Source organism: Purpureocillium takamizusanense, chromosome 1 (genome assembly GCF_022605165.1).
Source record: "Purpureocillium takamizusanense chromosome 1, complete sequence".
NCBI lineage: Eukaryota > Fungi > Ascomycota > Sordariomycetes > Hypocreales > Ophiocordycipitaceae > Purpureocillium > Purpureocillium takamizusanense.
Window position 1 is genome coordinate 2,352,920 of NC_063068.1, and position 18,354 is coordinate 2,371,273.

Sequence of the window (18,354 nt, forward strand, 5' to 3'; positions counted from 1 at the left end):
GAAGTAGGTAGGTAGGTGCCTTAGCAGGCGACTTGTAGGTTAGTAGTTTGTTGCACGACCGGCTAGCTGGCTGACTGTCTCTGGCTGTCTAGGCATCCATCTACCTTTTACCTATGATCTGTCCGTGTGTCTGTCTGGCTGGCCATGGCTACCTTATGTTCCCTAGCTATCCACTACGTACCTTATCCGCAGCGGCCGCACTGCGCTCCCCGAGACACGGGCGGGCAACAGTCTTCAACAGCCGACGGCCCGTCTCACAAGGCGTGCCCGCGACGGCAGGGAGGAGGGCCTCTCCCGGCTCCGCGCGTGGCACCGCAGCCTACGTACCTACATGGGGTATTTTGTATCTGTACTACTACGTGTACGTATACATGCCGATCAAACTAACCTTTCTGTGTTACCTTACGTACCACCAACAAGTGAAAGCCAGCTCGGGCGCGGCTCGTGCTACCTTCTAGGTAGTTTACCTAGTGGCACAAGTGCACTGTCTCCTTCGTAGCTGTAGTACCTGTAGCTGGCCGCTCGCCGGTCATGTCGTGCACACGTAGAAAGGACCGGCAGAAATAGTTACTACCTCGCAATCCCCTCCGTCCTACTTACTGCACTACACTACTGTACCACCATCTCATTCTAGAAACTATTCGTAATGCCTCCACGGTAAGCCGCTTTTGGCCCGGGCGTGGCTCGGCTCAGCGTGGTAGAGCCCATCCGGCGCCTTTTCCTCTATGTTCTCCACCGCAGGTTTTCCCTGGTTCCCCATCGTGTTACTTACTACTAAGAATGAAGGCGCAGTCTTCCGAGGATGCGCGCAGGTGGATGAATGACGTGCGTGACGACGGTGCACGCACGGCAGGCCCGGGGCGGGGGGCTTGTCCACATCTTCTGCAACCCACAACAAAGTCGGAGGCAATTATTCTATTCTGGGCGTACATTTCGAACACACGCACTTTTTTTTTTCACTCTATTTGTTACTCTTTCTATATACCCGGTGCTCCTCTACGACTGTACCTGCTACACCACGTCTCACTCTGTGCTGAACCACTCCCCCTTCTCCAGTATGCATGATCCGCGGTAGGCCCCCTCCCCCTCCTCGCACGCGTCTCTTGTCTCTTTGCTCCCGTCTCCTTCTTTCAGCTCGGCCTCGCAACAAATCGGGCTCCCGTGTGCCAGCCGGTAGAAGGGGAGGAGGGCACGCTCAGAAGGGAGGGGGGGGCGTGGGGGTCAGGTGTGGTGTAAGCGTAGGATGCATGTTGCGGGCGCAGGCAGGGCGCCACCGCCGCGTCTCTTCATCGACCAAACCAAGAGTCTTACATTTTGTTTCCGGCGGCCCGCCCGCCGTCGTGACAAGTGCAAAGACAGAAAAACTTGTCTTGCGTGCCTGTCTTGGCCCGGCTCCCGTCCGGTTTGCCCGCCCAAACGGCCGGCGCAAAGGAGTCACGTTTGGCTGCTGCGGCGCTCTGATTGGGTCTCCGCCACCCGGTGCTGCCCGAACGGGAAGTCTGCTTGCGATCGTGACAAGGCTTAGACGGAGTCATCATGCTTTTGAGGTACTCGGCACCGCCCTGCATTCAATTCAACGCATGCCAACCACGTACGGTCAAGCAGCAGGTTGGATCTGATTGTCCCAAGGATGTCGCCGTGGCCCGACTCGGCGGGCTCGTTGACGTGAGTTCGTATTGTGCCATGTTGGCCGGCCCACGTCTCACATCCGGCAATCCCGTATAGTACTTTACTTGTCGTCCTCTGCCGCTCTCAAGCGGCCCCACGACTTCGTCCGTCATCCGTGTGGTACCGGGTGGTTGGCTCGAGACGCCCCAAACCGGCCTCTCGTTTCTCGAATCCACCGTGTCCAACAACGTGGATTATCATGACAAACTGCCCCTCCTTGGGCAACCTCCGACCACACGCGCGCGGCAAAGCTCCGCGTGTCCCGACACCGGAGTGACTGAGGTGAGCAATGCCCCTCTCCTCTCCTCTGGGCCTTGGATGTCACCCCACGTTGTCCAGCGCTGTGCCGTAGTCGTGGGACAGCGCAGGGCCGAGATACGTCAATCTCTGCAAGTGGGTGACGAGCATCGCATCGCTGCAAGAAAACGCCCTTGTCCGTTGCTCTGCAGCTACAGCGCCGAGTGTGTCGGATCGTCCCGCGGACGTTTGCCCAATGCCGCCCTTGTTTGACTTGTCACCCTCGACGTTGCCTGCAAGGGTGCGGTATCATTGCATCGTGCTGTAGTGGTCATTCCGTAATGAAGATTCAGAGGGGCTCGCTCCCTCTCCCGAGCCGTGCACGTGGGCGCCGGCAATGACCTCAACCGCTGTCGCCTTGAAGTCGTCGAGGAGCACGTCCAAACACAAACTCCTGACAGGCCTGTGACTTGTCAGGCACCGTTCGCGACTCCCGCGACCATCGCTCGCATTGAACGTACCTGGATCAGAACGCCTAGCTGCTCCTGCGACTGCAGAAACACTTGCTTGTACTGTGCGAGGCTCTCATCTAGAACCGCGCGCTTCGTCGTTGTACCCTCGCAGATGGCCTTCATCTTGAGCTCCATCTCTTTTCGTAAAAACGGCTTGCCGAGACTGGTCTCAAAGTTCATCCGATCAAACCCCAATATCAGTGCCACGCCCAGCTGAGTCGGAATGAAGACTTTTTGACCTCCGCGTCGCCCGCCCGCCGTTGCACCTCCGCGCCCACGGCCTCCCCTGGCACCGCCACGTCCTCGACCGCCTCGCGACGACACCACCCCTTCGTCGGCTGCGTCCGCCGCTCCGCCGGCGCGCTCAATAGTTGCAACGTAATCTCGGTCCTGGATTTTCTGGATATGCTCCGCCATGGTGGCATCCGTGCCAATGCCGTTGGCATCCATGAGCGCAATCAGGTCCGCTTCTGTCAGGTAGCCCGGCGGTGATGTTTTGCCCTCCGTCATCATTGCTTCGGTCGGTGCAAATTCCTCCCCTCTGGTGAACTTGGGCAGCTCTGCCGTATTGTCCCACTTGTCGTAGACGTAGACGTCAAGGTAGTTCCGCTCCAGAACGATGACTCCCCGAGTGCTGAATCGTTCGTCCCCAAATTGCACTTCGACGTCTGTCGCCATACCTTTGGCATCGTCTGAGCAACATGCCAGGAACCGACGAACGACATACTCGTACAAACGTGCTTCGTCGGGAGACAGTACCGTTGGCGCAGCATACGTGATTGGGTGAATGGGGGGATGGGCTTTGTCGTCGTGTCGCCCTTCTCGGGGCTGTTGGAACGCGCCGTCCATGAGTCCCTGAGCAAATGCCCCCCATCTCTGGTCCGGTGTCTGCTTTTGCACCAGCGCCCTGAGATTCATACCTTTGTCAAAGCGGTCCGTCTCAGTTCTCGGGTAGCTTATGAATCCCTTGTTGTAGAGGCCCTCTGCGACGTTCATGGCTTGCTGACCGCTCATGCGCAGCATCCGGGTTGCAGCCTTCTGAAGCTCGACAGTCGTGAGTGGCAGCGGCTTGAATTTGCGGGTTGGCTTCTCCTGAACTTTGGTGACTGTGGCCTTTTTGGCATCGAGACATCTCTCATATAAGATGATGGCCGTCATCCGATCGAATAGATGGTTTCTTGCCCATGAGAAGTGCACTGCCTTGCCATCTTTCTTGTGCATGAGCCTGATGCTCCAGAAGGGCTCTGGCACAAAGTTTCGTACGCGAAAGTAACGGTCAACCACAAAGCCCAACGTAGGAAATTGGCATGACCCTACGTTGTTAGCGACAATCAAGTTTCACGGAGGGGGCCGGCATACCATAACTCAGGAGCTTTTCGGCAAGAGGCCCGCCGAGGCCCCTCAATCGGGTGGTCATGAACCGCGTGAAGGCGAAGCCGATGCGCAGATCCAGCTCTATTCTGGCACTCACGGCGTTAACCTGCCTCTCATCCAAGTCAACGAGCCTTCGAGCTGCTGACAAGACATGTCTTGGTTAGGTCAGCTAGATGGGCTCGAGTACGGGAGGTGGGTGGTTGCGCATACGCTCGTTCGACGTTGCTGAACTTGGCACGCTTGACTTGCAGTTGACGGTTTCCCTTCTTGGCAGCATCGACAATCTCCTGGCCAATGTGCTCTCCTTCCCGGTCACAATCCGTCCAAATGACCAGCAGGCGGCAATACTGGGCTTGCTCTTGAATGTTTTGAGCGATTGTTCGTTTGTCCTGCAAGGGAGTGTGTGAGAATGGGCCGCCCGGTACAGTGCGTTTCATCTGATACTGACCTCTTGTACGGTGGTTAGGGTTGGCGCGGCAAACAGCGATTCTGGAGGAGGTGACTCCCAGTTCTTGTAGTCGCTAGGAAACTCGACTCCTGTAAGATGGCCGGAGACGCAGGTCATGGTGACTTCGCAGTCGCCCCACGGCTGCCCAAAGTTGAACTGGAATGAGTAATTCTTGATGTACTGGTTGCGTGTTCCGTGCTTCGCGGGACACGTCAGCATCGCTGGCCATGCTGCGTCGTGCAATGGGGCACACTCACAGTTCGAAAGCTGCCGCCAGAAAGGTGGCCAGCGACGGCCTTGGAAATGGACGGCTTTTCCGCCACGCAGAGGACCTTCATCTTGGCTGTGTCTTTCCAAGATGGTCATTTCCTTCGTGCAGGGGTCGCCTTGCTGTGGCGAGGAATCGAGGGTCTCGACAGGACGGGCCGGTATCGTGAGGGCATCAACGCGTCGCGTGTCATCTGAACATGGGTGACCACGCCATGGCGTCCACTCGAGGTTTTACGTGCGTCCGTCCGGTCGTTGGATCGGCCAGGTGTCCACCAAGAAAGGCCGCTCTTGAGACTGCCGGTTTCTAAAGACGGGCTGTCCCTCTAGAGTTCGGATCAGAGAAGCGTGTCGTCCGTCGTGTATACTGTACATGACGGTAAATATTTGTTGGTTGGAAGTCGCAGCTTCCGTCCGCACTACTAGGTAGGTAGATTGCCCCACCACCCCGGCCAAGTCCAACGGTGGACCCGACAGCACACCTCAGCGGCGGGTGGTCGCTCGCTCAGTGGAGGCTCAGTGCACTGGGCCGGGGATTACAGTGGTTGACCCGCTATAGGTTAACCCTGGCCTGTGCTCCTTCGTGTGAGGTGTCCCGGGCATCCTGCCTGGGCCCCGTCCAGTTTGTTTGTCCATCAAAATGACGGTCACATTTTCGTGTACCGTCACACTGGTCCGCAGCGGGGCTGGTACCTCCCCTGCGGCCCGCATGCATCGATGACGAGGGTGCTTCCAACTGCGTCTTTCTGTCTTTGAAGCGACTCTGAATCTCTCCAACCGCCATCTTCGACATCACGACACATCTCACCGCACCCTAAGATGCTTTTACCCGTCATCAAGTCTCTGCGTGACTGTGGGGAGTACGCCCTCACCGTCGAGCCCTTCATCCCCCAGCTCTACGCGCTTCCGTCGCGTCTACTGCACGCGGGCAGCCTTGATGACCTCAAGCACGTCTACGTCGAGACGAACCCGCTCATCACGGGCTTTGCGGTCTCGCTGGTCCTCGGCTTCGTGTTTCTCGTCGTCTCAGAGGCGAACAGGAACTACTCTCAGGTCGACCGCATGTGGAGCATCCTGCCGAACCTTTACATCGTCCACCTCGCGACCTGGGCGCGCTTGGCTGGGCTGCCTCATAGCCGTATTGACCTCGTCGCCACCTTTTCTACGCTGTGGAGTGTGGGGAGCCTTGCCTTCATCCCCGTCCTCAATTCCACGCCCGGCTGACAACTGCGTGCCAGATCCGTTTGACGTACAACTACTGGCGCAGAGGGGGCTACAACGTCGGCTCAGAGGATTACAGATGGTGGGTGTGGCCTCTACGCAGACGGGCTTTCTAAGGCTTACATACCCGCAGGGAGATCGTCAAGAGCAAGGTCCCGGCTTTCGTCTTCTTCCTCTTAAACGTGACGTTCATCTCGTTTATCCAGAGCGTGCTCCTGGTCGCCTTTTCTTGCGTGCCTGCCTACGCCATCCTGCTCTCGACGCGGATTGAGCCCAATATCACGGCAGCTGATCTTGCGTACTTTTCCGTCGAAGTCGCCCTGGTCATCAGCGAGTGGTTCAGCGACGGCCAACAGTGGGGTGAGTGTCTGCTGGCGGGGTGGCACACGTAATTTCTGACGACTGACATCTTTCACAGCCTACCAGACGGCCAAGCACCAGTACCAAAAGGACGCCAAGGTCCCCAGAGGCTGGAATCAGGCCGATCTCGACCGGGGATTTGTGACTTCGGGCCTGTGGGCCTACAGCAGGCACCCCAACTTCTTCGCCGAGCAGACCATCTGGTTCGTTCTGTATCAGTGGAGCTGCTTCGCCACCAAGTCGCTGTATAGCTACACCTTTGCCGGGTCTGCGGCCCTGATCCTCCTCTTCCAGGGCTCGACCTGGCTCACCGAGCTCATCACGGCTGGCAAGTACCCCGAGTATCCCGAGTACCAGAGGCAGGTGGGCATGTTCATTCCGACTTCACTGTGGGGATACCAGTCGCCGCCTGCGAACACGCCAAAGGTCATCAGGACGAGCGACTTGGCCAAGCGACAGCAGCAAAAAGAGAAGAAGAAGCAGAAGTAAGCTTAGGGGGCTGGCTGCCAGGCGTGGAGCGCCTGCTTATGTCTTTGGAGCATCATGAATTTCAATTCTCGGGCGAGGCGATGTGGCGGACGAAATTAGGATCTATCGTGAGCGGCTATCGTAAATCGCGCCGCGACAGGTCTAATGTGTAGTTCTGCTCTATCATGTTTCATGCTGCATGCCTCAGATCGCTCAACTGGTCAACGTAGAAGGAGGGAACGGCGATGGCGTCGGCCTTTTCCCAGTCCTCCTTCTTATCAACACCCGTCTCGACATGAAGGGTGCCGCCCAGCTTGCCGTCGACGCCGAACTTGATGTCGGTGTTGAGGCGGTCGCCGACCATGCACGTCCTCGAGCGGTCAAAGTGAAACTTGCCCTCGATGGCGTCCATCATGGCCTGGCTCGGCTTGCCGAGCTCGAGCGGCTGCCGGCCCGTGGCGTTGGCCAGGGGCACCATGACGGACCCGGCGCCGAGGAAGAGGTCGTGGTGCATGGGCAGGGTTGAGTCGGTGTTTGTGGCGAGGAAGACGGCGCCGCGCCTCAGGTAGTGCAGCCCGTAGGCAAGCTTGAGGTAGTTGATGTGGAAGTCGAGCCCGCACAGCACGACGCCCACCTCGGGGTCGAGCAGGGAGCCGTCGGCGATGCCCTGGAAGTCGGCGGGCGTGATGTCCCTGCGGAGCCGCTCGTCGGTGCCGCCGACGAAGGCGACGCCCTCGGAGGCGAGCTCCCTCTCGACGCCGGCCTCGCCTATGACGAAGACCTTGCGCTTGTTGGGCGGCAGGTCCAGGATGCGGGAGATGTAGACGGCGGAGGAGTAGGCGGAGCCGAAGACGTCCTCGACCTCGGCGGGGATGTTGAGGTTGGTGAGCTTCTTGACGTACTCGTCGCGGGACTTGGTCGAGTTGTTGGTGACGAAGACGGTGCGCTTGCCGCGGGAGCGGAGCATGCTTATCGTCTCGGGGACGCCATCGAAGACGTGATCGCCGGACCAGAGGACGCCTGCCAGTGGCGGTCAGTCACACACACCGCTTGCCATGGTTCACCGATTGCTTTCTCATTCTTTTCGAGTCTACTGACCGTCGCAGTCAAAGAGAAAGGTCTAGGTATCTGTGAGCGGACAATCACCACCACCTGTCAGGGCCGTGAGAAAACCACTCACGTCAAACTGGTCGATGAAGGCGTTAATGGCGGCCTTGTCGCCCGTCAAATACTTTGGCGAAGCCATCTTTTGCCGGCCGTGGCCTTTTGGCACACGATTTTGAGTCCTTGGGTTGAAGAACGTGAGTTGAAGGTTCAGTGCTTCTCAGTTCTCACAAGGTTCACGACAGGAGAGCGATGACTAAGTCATGACTCGCGGATATCGGTCCATCCCACCAAAGGTTTTGAGGTTGAGTTGAAAGTAACCGAGCGTGGCCTTACAGGCGGACAAAGTCCCCTCCGCTCATCATGCCCCAAAATCCTCAACAGCGCGTCTCGGGCCGTGGTTAGGAATGGCATCGGAAATGAGAAGTCGGGGCTGCGCTTGCGGCAGCAATACCACCGTATAGGGTAGCTGGCTCTGTGGTGAAGATGCGGCCTCAGTGGCTCGCACTATAAGGCTTCACCGGCCGGACGAGAACAGTTGGAGAGGGCGGAACAGCCGCTTCAGTAACCTTGAGCTAGAATCATCTGCATGTGAATGCTGGCGGTCCAGAGTATTTTTTGTTTTTGTTTTTTTGTTTATCTTTTTTTTTTCGCTGGTGAATTGTTCTGCTTGAACATTTGTGATGGCAGTGATGATGATGTTGTTGGACAACTCCCTCCAGTTCTGGTAAATACGGTGATTGCTACAGCTCACGCACTCTAGCATGGGCATAACTCGCCTCTGTCGACGGCACTTGAACAACATGTGTCTGCCTCTTGCTTCTTGTTTCACGGCGGCCGTCGGCGGCGTATATAAATTTCGCTCCGAAAGCCGGGCAAGGCGAGCACTTGGAATCTCCTAATCCCGACCACTGTGCTTTGCAAAACGGCAACAATCGCCCAAGGCATCCGCTAGCTCTCTGCCGGACTCGCAGATTCTTCTGGACTAGTAGACAAAGGTTCCCCAAGCCAAATTTGCCCCCCATGTGCGCCCAGGAGTATATCTACTACATTTGCTGCACGCCAGGCTGCCGCTCCGCGACGTTCGGCTACAAAGACACCCCCTACACGTGCGACGAACTCAGGAGGGCCCATCCAAGGGAGACATGGCGGTACATAGGCACATGCAAAACGGGTATTAAGAAGGAGGAGTGCTTTTACCAGGGCGACACCAAGTGCAAGATTTGCGTGGCAGAGGCTGGGAAGCGAACGGAGAAGTAGTATTGTACAACAACAGTAGTTTTGGCTCAATAATACCAGTTACGTAGCGACAGCAGGATACCTATGCACATGTGAGATTGTCCACCCGATGATGCACTGCGAGTGCGCTGCTCTGCGGGGATCCCGTCCGTCCGTCCGTCCGCCCTGGGACGGGGCTGGAGCGAGCCTCCAGGACTGACCGCTGCCAAAAGTATGACGTACGAAGTATACCAGCACCGCTCGCAATCGGGGCTTCAGTTCTGATGCAACCGTTCAACATAATCATCGAGTCAGGCCCACCAGGAAACGCCATGCGATGCTCTCAGTAAAGCGAAAGCGCGAGCGCAGGCTGCTCCCAAATGTGCGGATGTGGGTGTGCCATGTGTGGGTGCGGGTGCGGATGCGGGTGCGGGTGCGGGTGGACGCCATAAAATGTAACAGAAGTTAAATACAGAACGAACACATCCGCACGGAGACAAAGTGCCGACATCCCCCTCCCTCGTAGAACTTGAACCGAGCCGCATCGCCCAGTAGGGGGAAAAGGTGGAACAAACAAGTGATGCTACTATTTTCGATGCCGATTTGCGAATGCGAGGCGCGGTGCCACAGCGGGAACAGCCATCCTGCCAATCGCGCGCCACCGACCCCAATGCAAGGTTCATTAATCAGTCCTTTTTGACTCCTACATGACTCTGGTACACACACAAAAGTACTACTAGCTACTACTACTACCTAAGGTACTACTGTACACGACGACGTTGCTGCCCCCCCCCCCAAAAGACCCCGTGCCCTGCGAAGAGTCGCCTCCCCTATCCGAGCCTCGGCATCGACGGCCTCGACGGCCGTTGTAGCGCAGAGCGTGGAGCGGAGGCTGGCTTGCGGCACGGGTCTGTCTGCTTTGGTGTGCCGCCCGTCCTCAGGGATCGCCGAATGCCCTGGCAAGCCTGGCTGCTGCGGGTGGCGCGTGGGGAAATGGACGTTGCTCTAGGCCGCGCGGGGTCTCTCTCTCACGCACACGCTCTCTCTCTCTCTCTCTCGGTCACGGAACACGCCGGCGGCGACTGTGAGGTACCTACCAGGCGGCATGAGGTAGGGGACCCTGCGGCGCCGGGGCCGCCGTTGGCCTAGCTATTTCATGGCGCGATGTGACCAAAGTGCCCTCGTCTCAAAGGGTTACACACAAACCGTCCCGTGGTCCGTCCCTAATTGCCACGCGTGTGTGATTCCGAAAGCCTCGGGACAGTCGCCAGAGCATCTTTGGCGGTGCGAAGTGGCAACGGAACCCTTCTGAGAAAAAGAAAAACAAAAAAAAAAGCTCGCAACGTGCAGCGTCATTGCCGGTGTGGACGGCCGGCGGCGGCGAGCAGAAAGTCAAGTGCGACACCAGGGAGAAGCAGTATATATACCGTATTGTGCTGGCCCACGACAGCGTCTGCAGGCCATCGACAAGAAAGATCTCCCCGCGCGCCGATTAAACCTGCCTTGACTTGGAATTCTTCGCGTACCGACAAGCATACCGAGTTGATGACCATGGTCGCCGTGGCCGCACCACGTACTGCCGAGGCACTGGCACCTGGCAAGCGAGACGCAGGTGCTGCCAGAAGCCCCTTGTCTGCTTCACCTGAGCCGGCTCAGCAACAACAGCAGCAGACGCAGCAGGAACCCCCGGCCGCATTCACCGACGATCCTAGGCCGAAACCCAGGTTCAACTTCACGACACCACAGGACGCAGACAATTTCGACTCATACGAGTCAACAATCGAGGCCTGCGACGGCATTGCCCGGAGCCTGGGCATGGGCGAGATCAAGAGCAACAAGGAGTACTACCTCAACATGATCAAGAAAAACGGCAGGCCGAAGCATTGGAAGGACCCACACCGAACCGACGAGCAGCTGGCAGAGTCGATGGAGCTGATACGCAGATCCGGCCTGAACACGGCCGAGGTCCTGCGCATGAGCCTACCCGAGGCCGTCCGCCCGCCCATGCCCGACTACAACGCAGGGCCCGAGATGTCTGACGACGAGGAAGACGGCACGGCAAAGCAAAGACGGGAGCCGCGGCCATCAAATTGAGGCAGGACCAGGGAGTCTCGCTAGTACTGCTTCCTTCGCGCAACAAAGAAGCCGAGACCTGGCGATGTTGCATTTACGGGGCCGTGCGTGGAGAAGAGGCTGGTGTATTCAAAAACGAGTCTGCTCAAGCTACCCTATCGGCAATAGACTGAATGCGAGCACCGAGGGTGAAGCCGTACGTGACCGCCGACACAAACGTGGTGAGATTGACGAGCGACGAGACTCCATGCAACATACCGAACCTCTTGTTCAGCGCCTGCATCTCGTCCGAGTGCGGGCCCTCCGCGTACCACTCCTTGCCATCTCGCTTCACTGCAACTAATGAGCCTCGCTTCATTCACATCGTAGAAGACTTGACAAACCTTGGCCGCGGCGCTCCTTCATGGTCTTGGTCGTGGCGGGGCCAATGACGGCGAGGTTGGCGAGGCCCGTCACGAACATGGCCGCGATGGGCACCAGAGAGTCCCATTTGCTCGAGTCGTGTAACAAACCTGAGATTCCCGATGGCACGCCGTTAAGGGTGTTTCCGGGAAAAGTGAGAGCGAGAACGATGGGGATGACAGTCTGGATGCTAAAGTAGATGGGGAACAAGTTGGTCTGGGCAGCCGAGAAGGCAGGGCGGTCAATCGACTTGTACAAGACCGGTCCGTTGACGAAGGACTGAACATGGCCATTAGCGACGTCCACGGCTGTTGCAGTCAGTGCCGGAGGGGGCGGACTTGCATGGAAAAAGGACGTCCCGAGTAGGGTGCCGTAGCTGTGGCCTTGTAAGCTCAGTCCGAAACAGGCATCTACGAAGCATCTCATGGTTCCTCTCTCAACAACGTCAGATGCCATTTGTGACAAGGGGACGTACGAGATGATGTGGTACGGCGCCACAGAGACCAGGATGGGGTTGGCCATGCTGCCTGGGTGTGCGCAAGGGCGATATAGGACAATGTGACAGAGGTAGCGACGTTGAGGACGAGGAGAGCGGAGCGCCGGCCGGAAGCAGGCGGTAATGAGGTCATGCCTGGATCACGTGGCCTCGCGACTGACCCGCGTCGTGTCGCGCCCATGATGACTTTTGGGCTATTTATTGGTGCGTCGGCTCACCCGCCCACTGTCACTTGCCTCTAGCTGAAGCGCCTGGTACAGGTATCCACCCACTCAGTTGGCGGCGTTGTTGCTCTCATAGAATCCACCGCGGCCTTCTGCCTAGAACGGATTGCCGTTTCGCTGCCCACACGAACGCCTGGCCTACCGTGCCGCTCCCGTCTCCCATTGAAAAGGCCATGTCTGCCTGGTGAAGATTGCCGTTTGACTTCCTCCCCAAATTGCCTTATCATCGTCGTCGTCGTCGCCGCCCCCTCCGTCAACATGGCTGACAAGGAGGCGACCGTCTTCATCCTGGACCTCGGCGCCTCCATGGCCAAGGCCAACAGCGGGCGCCGCGAGTCGGACCTGGACTGGTGCATGCGCTTCGTTTGGAACAAGATCACTGATATCATCTCTGCCAACCGCAAAACCCTGTGCGTCGGCGTCCTCGGCCTACGCACCGACGAGACATGCAACACTCTGCAGGATGACGACGGCTATGAGAACATCTCGGTCTTGCGGGAGCTGGGTCAGATGACCATGCCCGGCTTGCGTTCCCTCCAAGCCGCCATTAAGCCCAGCAAATCCTGGTCCGGTGACGCCATATCCGCCATCGTCGTTGCCGTCGACATGATCGACAACCTTACCAAGCAACTCAAGTACATTCGACGGGTCTACCTCATTACCGATGGCCGGGCGGACATGGATGCGGATGATGTCGGCGATATTGCCAAGAAGATGAATGACTCCAAGATCCAGTTGACCGTCCTGTCAGTCACTCGCCCATGCCGCCGGGGAGCGTCGCTGATTTTTGCTGCAGAGGGGTCGACTTTGACGATGCCGAGTACGGTTTCAAGGAAGAGGACAAGCCGCCTACCAAGGTATGAGTCCGTGCCGGCCAAGTCGAAATGGTCTAACCGTCCCGGGGTTTGTAGGCTGCCAACGAGGCAACGCTGAGGGAATTGACAGAGCGTTGCGACAACGGCGTGTTTGCAACCATGGCGGAGGCTATTGATGATCTCGAGACCCCGAGGGCCAAGGTTGTCAAGCCATACAAGACCTACGACGGCTTGCTTACTCTCGGCGACCCGGAGGACCCGACGGCCATGACCATTGGAGTCGAGCGATACTTCAAGACGCATCTCGCTCGGCCCCAGGGCGCAAGCACCGTCGTCGTCAAGGCCGAGACGCAATCAACCCAGACCCTGGACGAGGACGACGCCATGGATGGAGTCGACTTCTCTGCGGTGAAGCAGGCAAGGACCTACAAGGTCAACGATCCAGACGCGCCAGGCGGCAAACGCGACGTCGAGTACGAATCGCTTGCCAAGGGATACGAGTATGGGAGAACCGCGGTGCACATTAGCGAGTCGGAACACAACATCACCAAGCTTGAGACACTAAAAAGCTTCTCAATCGTTGGATTCATCCCAGACGACAAGGTACGTGTGAAGAGAGCGGCCAGGTGTGATGCTGTGCATCGCTAAAAACCAACGGCAGTTTGAACCCTTTCTCAACATGGGCGAGACGTGCGTCACGTACGCACGCAAGAACGATACCAAGTCTGAGATTGCTCTATCTTCACTGATTTGGGCATTGCACGAACTCGGGTCCTATGCGGTGGCCCGCATCGTGGCAAAAGACAACAAGGACCCCCTGCTGGTACTTTTGGCGCCAGGCGTGGGGAAAAAGTTTGAGTGTCTTTATGACGTTCCACTCCCGTTTGCAGAAGACGTCCGTGGCTATCAATTCCCCCCTCTTGATAAAGTCATGACGGTCAGCGGACAGGTCTTGACAAAGCACCGGCTGCTGCCGTCAGACGAGCTGTCCAGGGCCATGGATGACTACGTTGACGCCATGGATCTGTCGGGTGACGTATCTGAAGACAACCAGTATGTCTCGATGATGAACTTGTTGACTGGCAACTCACCATGTACAGTTATCCTGACGAGTACGCTCCCATTGACGAGACCTACAATCCATCCATTCACCGAATCAACCATGCCATCAAGCAGCGCGCTGTGCATCCAGAGGAGCCGGTGACAGAAACCCCGGCTGAGCTGTTAAAGTTCTCCACGCCACCAGAGTACGTGATGGCAAAAATCCAGGGACAAATCAATGCGCTTGTAGATGCGGCAGAAGTCAAAAAAGGTATGACACGATCCGCGATGTGCTTCGTTGCCGTGCTAACATGTCCAAGTACCGCCAAAAGCAAAGGGCAGGCGGAATCGGGAAACTGTCAAGCCCATCTCCGGTCTGGACGTGGATGCCCTGCTTGGCGGGGAGAGAAAGGGGCGGATATCTCGAGAGAACCCAGTCCCAGACTTCAAACGAGCACTCGCCGTGGCAGAGGAGGTCGGAGAGATCGAGGACGCGGCGAAGCAGATGGGGGCCATCGTGCGATCGCTGGTTACAGACAGCTTTGGCGACAGCAAGTACGCCCAGGCCATGGAGTGCATCGGCACAATGCGCGACGAGTTGACCGATCTCGAAGAGCCAGATGTGTACAATTCCTTCGTGCGCGACCTGAAGAAGGGCCTGTTATCTGGCGCGCTTGGTGGCGACAGGAGGGATTTCTGGTTCAAGGTTCGCTGGTCACGACAGGGACTTATCGAGCAAGATCAGTCCGAGGTCTCCAAGGTCACACATGAAGAAGCTGAGGAGGTATGGTCCCCGATACCCATCATCAAAGACGCTTGACGGACGCCCTCTGACATCAGACGAACAGTTTTACAAGTCCAGATAGCAGTGGTTTCTTGCCGGCGCCTGTGGAAAGTCTACCGAATGTTAGGGCAAAATTTGAGCAAGCGTGTGCTTCTTGGGAACAAAACGTCGCCGATCAATCAACCGAATCCACAAACAGTACTCGAGCCGAGCTGCGTATTGAGGAAATCGTGTTGTGTGCCTTTGGTGCTGCGATCAGGGCACGTCGGTGGTTGCCCGGTTGCCTGGACAGTCTCGCTACTCTGGGTCACGACCGGGCCGCCGTTTGCAACTGCGAACCCTGCGCCAGTCCCTCTTTCCCACAGCCCGCCCGTGCAATCTGTGATTCATCGCCACAGTGACTTGCAACTCGTACCCCTTCTTCTCCGATCCGCAAACGCTCACACTGCCTCCTCTCATCCCAGCACACTGTGATTTCTCCAGAGCCTTTTACACCCACACTCGTCAGCATTGAAATCTTTATTCCACCGCAACTCCTTGTACTCGCCCGACAGCGCAGACATGGTGACCTACAAAAGACCCGACAACGAGCTCATTGGACGCATGAACCGCCTTAGTATGGCTTTGGGCACAGAGGTCACTCTGTGTCCCAGAGACGAGACCGATGGTGATGGCGACAATGACCCTGCCCCGAATGATACGAAGAAGGACGAGATGGACTGGGAGCAGTCGCAATTCGTGACTTCCGAGGTCACCATGTCCATCACGCGAGCGGTAGATGAGGGTATGAGACTCGATGAGAGAGCATCCAGGACTACGAGAGTTCGGGCCGATACTGCCAGCTCATCTGGTCTCTTTTGTCCTTGGAAGACGATTAAGGCATATCCGTATCGGTTCATTGGAAAGCGCAACCGACCACGGGTAGGTGTCCGCGCACGCGCCTTCATTTGATGGAGCTAATAGACTAAACGCAGGCTGTTCCGTTCTTCGAGGACATCCTGAAAGGCAGACTTTGGGACTTGTGAGTACCTTGGATGCGCGACGAGCCGACTTCGAGCAGATCTGACTTGGCAAGCTACTACCTCCATGACCCGCGCAATCCGGACAAGAAGCCGCACCTGCTCGTGCCAACCGTCCAGTTTGAGGCCTTCCTCTGCGGAATTAATCGAGAGCTCGACACGCAGCTGACCATACCACCGGGCCAAAATCGCCACAAGTTCGGCTTCAACTTTGAAGAACGTGGTCGCATGCCGCGGCCGCGGTATCTTGCACGCTCGGAGAACCAGGACAGTCTGCAACACATCGACTGGCCGAAATTTGCCGAAGAGGACGCGGTAGGCTTCAATGAGGCCTCCGAAGCGGACCAAGCGGCTTTCGTTAAGGAGTTTGACCGGCTCCTCGTGCCAAACCCCATTACCCACTCTGAAAGAACCCTCGATCGGGCGAGGCAAAAGGCGTTCGATCGACGGGCAATGATGGAGCAGGTGCAGAAGCATCTGGGGCTTGAGCTAACGGAGGATACTCTTCGTCTCCGGCCCGTCTTTATTTGCGTAGATATCGAGGCGCTGGAGGATCCCCCTCATCCCGTTTCCGAGGTGGGCATTGCCATCTTGGACGCGGAAAAGATTCGAATCATTGGGTCAGGCACGAGTGGCTCGAACTGGTGGCCTTCCGTCAAATGCATCCATCTTCGAACAGAAGAGTACCGCGACTTGAAGAACCACAAATATGTGCAAGGCTGCCCGCGCGACTTCAACTTTGGGTAAGACGTGCCGTCGAGGCTGTATTTTTTCTCGTCTGAGGCGTTGACACAGCTTTCAGGGCGAGCCTTTTCCCGAGGCAAGAGGACCTAGCCCTCCATATCCGCCGGATAGTCGGCCGAATCAGCGATGACGGCCGCCGCGACCTGTTGTTCGTTGCCCATGACACAAAGCAGGATCTCAAGTTCCTTCACCGCATCGGCGTCGACTTTATGGCACTGCCTGGTGTCGTAGGGGAGATTGATACAGTTACATTGCATCAGGAGTGGCGCAATTCAAACGACGCCCGGAGCCTGCGCACTATGCTGTCGGATCTCGGCATCGACTACAGCAACCTGCACAACGCGGGCAACGACGCAATGTACACCATGCGTGCCATGCTGGGTCTCGCGACAGAGGCTTTGCGCAAGAGCTCGGCAGAGGCTCGGGGAGAAAAGTACGTGCCTCATTTCTGGCTGACTGGTTCTCGCTGGGAGGACCCCAAATGGTGGACCTGATATATGATGAGATCATTAGCATCAGCGACGCTGAGTCTGGGCACGCAGTCGGTTTTGCCTTTAGGACGCGGGCCTCGGGGGAACTAGTATTGAGATATGAGCGAGGAGCGAGTTTGGTTGCGCGTGGGCAACCTCTGAATTATGCAACAACATCGTGCTGGCCTAGTAGACGTCTCGTCCAACAGGCCACACTACTCTAGCTAGCTAGCTTTCGAAACAACCCAGCAAACGCCATCGCTATGTAACCATATACTGTACAGGTTCTCCCCATGTGCGGCCCTTTGCGCCATCGGAGACACGGACGCGACCCGATGCTTTTATGTAGTCCTCGTGTCGCTCAGTCGGACTGAGTATTGGCCCAGACTAGTAGTTTTGGGGTCGAGGGTGAGAGTCGCTTTCCCGCTCAGGGCACTTGCTTGTCGAGGAACTCCTTGGCCTCGTTGACCTTTGTCGCGAGGTATGGGCTGCCGCCGCGATCGGGGTGGTTGAGCAGCATAAGCGTGCGGTGTGCCTTGCGGACCTTTTCCTTGCTGAGGGAGCGCTCACTGTACATTTCCAAAAATTGTTAGCATGCGATTTCTTGTGTCTAGTCAACTTTTTGCCTCGCCGCGCCGGAGCACGCGGCAACTTGGGCCGTAGGAGAAGGTAGGAACAGAGTGGAGGGAAGCGAAAAAGTATGGTATAGGTACAGAGTGGGAAATGGGGCGGAGCCGTGACGTACTTGAGAGACAGGATGAGGGACGCCTCCTTCTTGTTCATCTTGGGCTCGAAGCCGCCCTTGTAAAAGGCCTTGCCCATGGCGCCGACGCCCCCGCGGGAGCGCCGCCATGCGACGAGTCCGGCGCGGCCCTGTGCGACGAGTCGACGGTTAGCGTTGGGGTTCTTTTTGGTATATGTATAGCTCTCTCTCTCTCTCTCTCTCTCTCTCTCTCTCTCTCGCGCGCGCGCGCACGCGAAATCACATCGTGTCGTTCAAAAGAGGAACGAAGAAAGCTGTCCCGCAAACAAAAAACAGCTGCTGCTGCTCGTGCTTGCGCGGGCGGAAAGGGGCTTCGGTGGCGGGAACGTACGAGGAAGGCTGCGGCCGCGGCGCCGGCGCCCCATGCGAACACTGAGGCCATCGTGGGCGGGCGCTTTTGTTGTTGTTGGGAGGGAGGGAGGGAGGTGGTCGTGCTGTCGAAAGATTTGCAGACGGGCGGGCGGCGAGGCGGGGGGAGGGGGGAAGGGACCCTGACTTCCCGGGAATGCTGAGGCGGCGATTTGGCGTCTGGCTTCTCGGAATCTTGCGACTTGAAGTTTTGCGACCCGCGGTCGGAAGGGGTCGGGCGGAGTGATGGTTTCTCCGGGGCCGGGAACTGGATGGGGCTTGGGGCTGCATGTGCTGC

General features: G+C 57.5%; 8 protein-coding genes across 9 annotated transcripts; 4 read left to right on the forward strand and 4 right to left on the reverse strand.

Moving 5' to 3' along the window:
* Positions 1-946: 946 nt before the first annotated feature.
* TOP3 (DNA topoisomerase) lies at positions 947-4,891 on the reverse strand. The gene is made up of 6 exons (XM_047981606.1): positions 4,497-4,891; positions 4,240-4,437; positions 4,002-4,180; positions 3,777-3,946; positions 2,427-3,730; positions 947-2,368 (listed from the first exon to the last, which is right to left on the reverse strand). The coding sequence occupies exons 1-6, from the start codon at positions 4,575-4,577 to the stop codon at positions 2,309-2,311; spliced, it is 1,992 nt and encodes a 663-aa protein (XP_047837566.1). The 5' UTR covers positions 4,578-4,891; the 3' UTR covers positions 947-2,308.
* A 337-nt stretch (positions 4,892-5,228) lies between these two features.
* Positions 5,229-6,850, forward strand: JDV02_000759 (uncharacterized protein). The gene is made up of 4 exons (XM_047981607.1): positions 5,229-5,682; positions 5,745-5,809; positions 5,861-6,087; positions 6,146-6,850. Exons 1-4 carry the CDS (start codon positions 5,326-5,328, stop codon positions 6,574-6,576), a joined length of 1,080 nt encoding a protein of 359 aa, XP_047837567.1. The 5' UTR covers positions 5,229-5,325; the 3' UTR covers positions 6,577-6,850.
* PHO13 (4-nitrophenylphosphatase) lies at positions 6,623-8,057 on the reverse strand. Its single transcript, XM_047981608.1, has 3 exons — positions 7,736-8,057; positions 7,654-7,675; positions 6,623-7,575 (listed from the first exon to the last, which is right to left on the reverse strand). Exons 1-3 carry the CDS (start codon positions 7,799-7,801, stop codon positions 6,746-6,748), a joined length of 918 nt encoding a protein of 305 aa, XP_047837568.1. The 5' UTR covers positions 7,802-8,057; the 3' UTR covers positions 6,623-6,745.
* A 2,365-nt stretch (positions 8,058-10,422) lies between these two features.
* On the forward strand, positions 10,423-10,971 carry JDV02_000761 (uncharacterized protein; the record flags this gene model as incomplete). Its single annotated transcript, XM_047981609.1, has 1 exon — positions 10,423-10,971. The coding sequence occupies one exon, from the start codon at positions 10,423-10,425 to the stop codon at positions 10,969-10,971; it is 549 nt and encodes a 182-aa protein (XP_047837569.1).
* An 89-nt stretch (positions 10,972-11,060) lies between these two features.
* Positions 11,061-11,921, reverse strand: JDV02_000762 (uncharacterized protein). Its single transcript, XM_047981610.1, has 2 exons — positions 11,334-11,921; positions 11,061-11,283 (listed from the first exon to the last, which is right to left on the reverse strand). Exons 1-2 carry the CDS (start codon positions 11,872-11,874, stop codon positions 11,096-11,098), a joined length of 729 nt encoding a protein of 242 aa, XP_047837570.1. The 5' UTR covers positions 11,875-11,921; the 3' UTR covers positions 11,061-11,095.
* Positions 11,922-12,330: 409 nt separating this feature from the next.
* YKU80 (ATP-dependent DNA helicase yku80) lies at positions 12,331-14,794 on the forward strand (the record flags this gene model as incomplete). Its single annotated transcript, XM_047981611.1, has 7 exons — positions 12,331-12,818; positions 12,869-12,929; positions 12,984-13,490; positions 13,549-13,940; positions 13,988-14,199; positions 14,249-14,712; positions 14,777-14,794. The coding sequence occupies 7 exons, from the start codon at positions 12,331-12,333 to the stop codon at positions 14,792-14,794; spliced, it is 2,142 nt and encodes a 713-aa protein (XP_047837571.1).
* A 179-nt stretch (positions 14,795-14,973) lies between these two features.
* Positions 14,974-17,192, forward strand: JDV02_000764 (uncharacterized protein). Of its 2 annotated transcripts, XM_047981612.1 has the most exons (5): positions 14,974-15,633; positions 15,687-15,733; positions 15,788-16,474; positions 16,534-16,908; positions 16,989-17,192. In XM_047981612.1, the coding sequence occupies exons 1-5, from the start codon at positions 15,274-15,276 to the stop codon at positions 17,167-17,169; spliced, it is 1,650 nt and encodes a 549-aa protein (XP_047837572.1). In that variant the 5' UTR covers positions 14,974-15,273; the 3' UTR covers positions 17,170-17,192. The 2 variants fall into 2 exon arrangements, with proteins under 2 accessions (XP_047837572.1, XP_047837573.1); XM_047981613.1 differs by lacking the exon at positions 14,974-15,633 and having other exon boundaries at positions 15,731-16,474; positions 16,534-17,192.
* On the reverse strand, positions 17,043-18,229 carry PAM18 (mitochondrial import inner membrane translocase subunit TIM14). The gene is made up of 3 exons (XM_047981614.1): positions 18,040-18,229; positions 17,691-17,818; positions 17,043-17,514 (listed from the first exon to the last, which is right to left on the reverse strand). Exons 1-3 carry the CDS (start codon positions 18,088-18,090, stop codon positions 17,373-17,375), a joined length of 321 nt encoding a protein of 106 aa, XP_047837574.1. The 5' UTR covers positions 18,091-18,229; the 3' UTR covers positions 17,043-17,372.
* Between the last annotated feature and the right edge of the window lie 125 nt (positions 18,230-18,354).

What these genes read in the sequence shown, in the direction of transcription:
- JDV02_000759 (XM_047981607.1), top strand. Translation starts at nt 5,326, where the DNA reads ATGCTTTTACCCGTCATCAAGTCTCTGCGTGACTGTGGGGAGTACGCC. An exon ending in CCTTTTCTACGCTGTGGAGT is followed by an intron (nt 5,683 to 5,744) that starts GTGGGGAGCCTT and finishes ACTGCGTGCCAG; the next exon opens with ATCCGTTTGACGTACAACTA. An exon ending in CAGCGACGGCCAACAGTGGG is followed by an intron (nt 6,088 to 6,145) that starts GTGAGTGTCTGC and finishes CATCTTTCACAG; the next exon opens with CCTACCAGACGGCCAAGCAC.
- JDV02_000762 (XM_047981610.1), bottom strand. Translation starts at nt 11,874, where the DNA reads ATGGCCAACCCCATCCTGGTCTCTGTGGCGCCGTACCACATCATCTCG. An exon ending in GAAGGAGCGCCGCGGCCAAG is followed by an intron (nt 11,284 to 11,333) that starts GTTTGTCAAGTC and finishes CATTAGTTGCAG; the next exon opens with TGAAGCGAGATGGCAAGGAG.
- TOP3 (XM_047981606.1), bottom strand. Translation starts at nt 4,577, where the DNA reads ATGAAGGTCCTCTGCGTGGCGGAAAAGCCGTCCATTTCCAAGGCCGTC. An exon ending in TTCAGCAACGTCGAACGAGC is followed by an intron (nt 3,947 to 4,001) that starts GTATGCGCAACC and finishes GACCTAACCAAG; the next exon opens with ACATGTCTTGTCAGCAGCTC. An exon ending in CGAAAAGCTCCTGAGTTATG is followed by an intron (nt 3,731 to 3,776) that starts GTATGCCGGCCC and finishes CTAACAACGTAG; the next exon opens with GGTCATGCCAATTTCCTACG.
- JDV02_000764 (XM_047981612.1), top strand. Translation starts at nt 15,274, where the DNA reads ATGGTGACCTACAAAAGACCCGACAACGAGCTCATTGGACGCATGAAC. An exon ending in GAAAGCGCAACCGACCACGG is followed by an intron (nt 15,634 to 15,686) that starts GTAGGTGTCCGC and finishes GACTAAACGCAG; the next exon opens with GCTGTTCCGTTCTTCGAGGA. An exon ending in GCAGAGGCTCGGGGAGAAAA is followed by an intron (nt 16,909 to 16,988) that starts GTACGTGCCTCA and finishes TGAGATCATTAG; the next exon opens with CATCAGCGACGCTGAGTCTG.
- PHO13 (XM_047981608.1), bottom strand. Translation starts at nt 7,801, where the DNA reads ATGGCTTCGCCAAAGTATTTGACGGGCGACAAGGCCGCCATTAACGCC. An exon ending in CCTTCATCGACCAGTTTGAC is followed by an intron (nt 7,676 to 7,735) that starts GTGAGTGGTTTT and finishes ACAGATACCTAG; the next exon opens with ACCTTTCTCTTTGACTGCGA. An exon ending in CTTTCTCTTTGACTGCGACG is followed by an intron (nt 7,576 to 7,653) that starts GTCAGTAGACTC and finishes CGCCACTGGCAG; the next exon opens with GCGTCCTCTGGTCCGGCGAT.
- PAM18 (XM_047981614.1), bottom strand. Translation starts at nt 18,090, where the DNA reads ATGGCCTCAGTGTTCGCATGGGGCGCCGGCGCCGCGGCCGCAGCCTTC. An exon ending in CCGCGGCCGCAGCCTTCCTC is followed by an intron (nt 17,819 to 18,039) that starts GTACGTTCCCGC and finishes CTCGTCGCACAG; the next exon opens with GGCCGCGCCGGACTCGTCGC. An exon ending in TCCCTCATCCTGTCTCTCAA is followed by an intron (nt 17,515 to 17,690) that starts GTACGTCACGGC and finishes GGAAATGTACAG; the next exon opens with TGAGCGCTCCCTCAGCAAGG.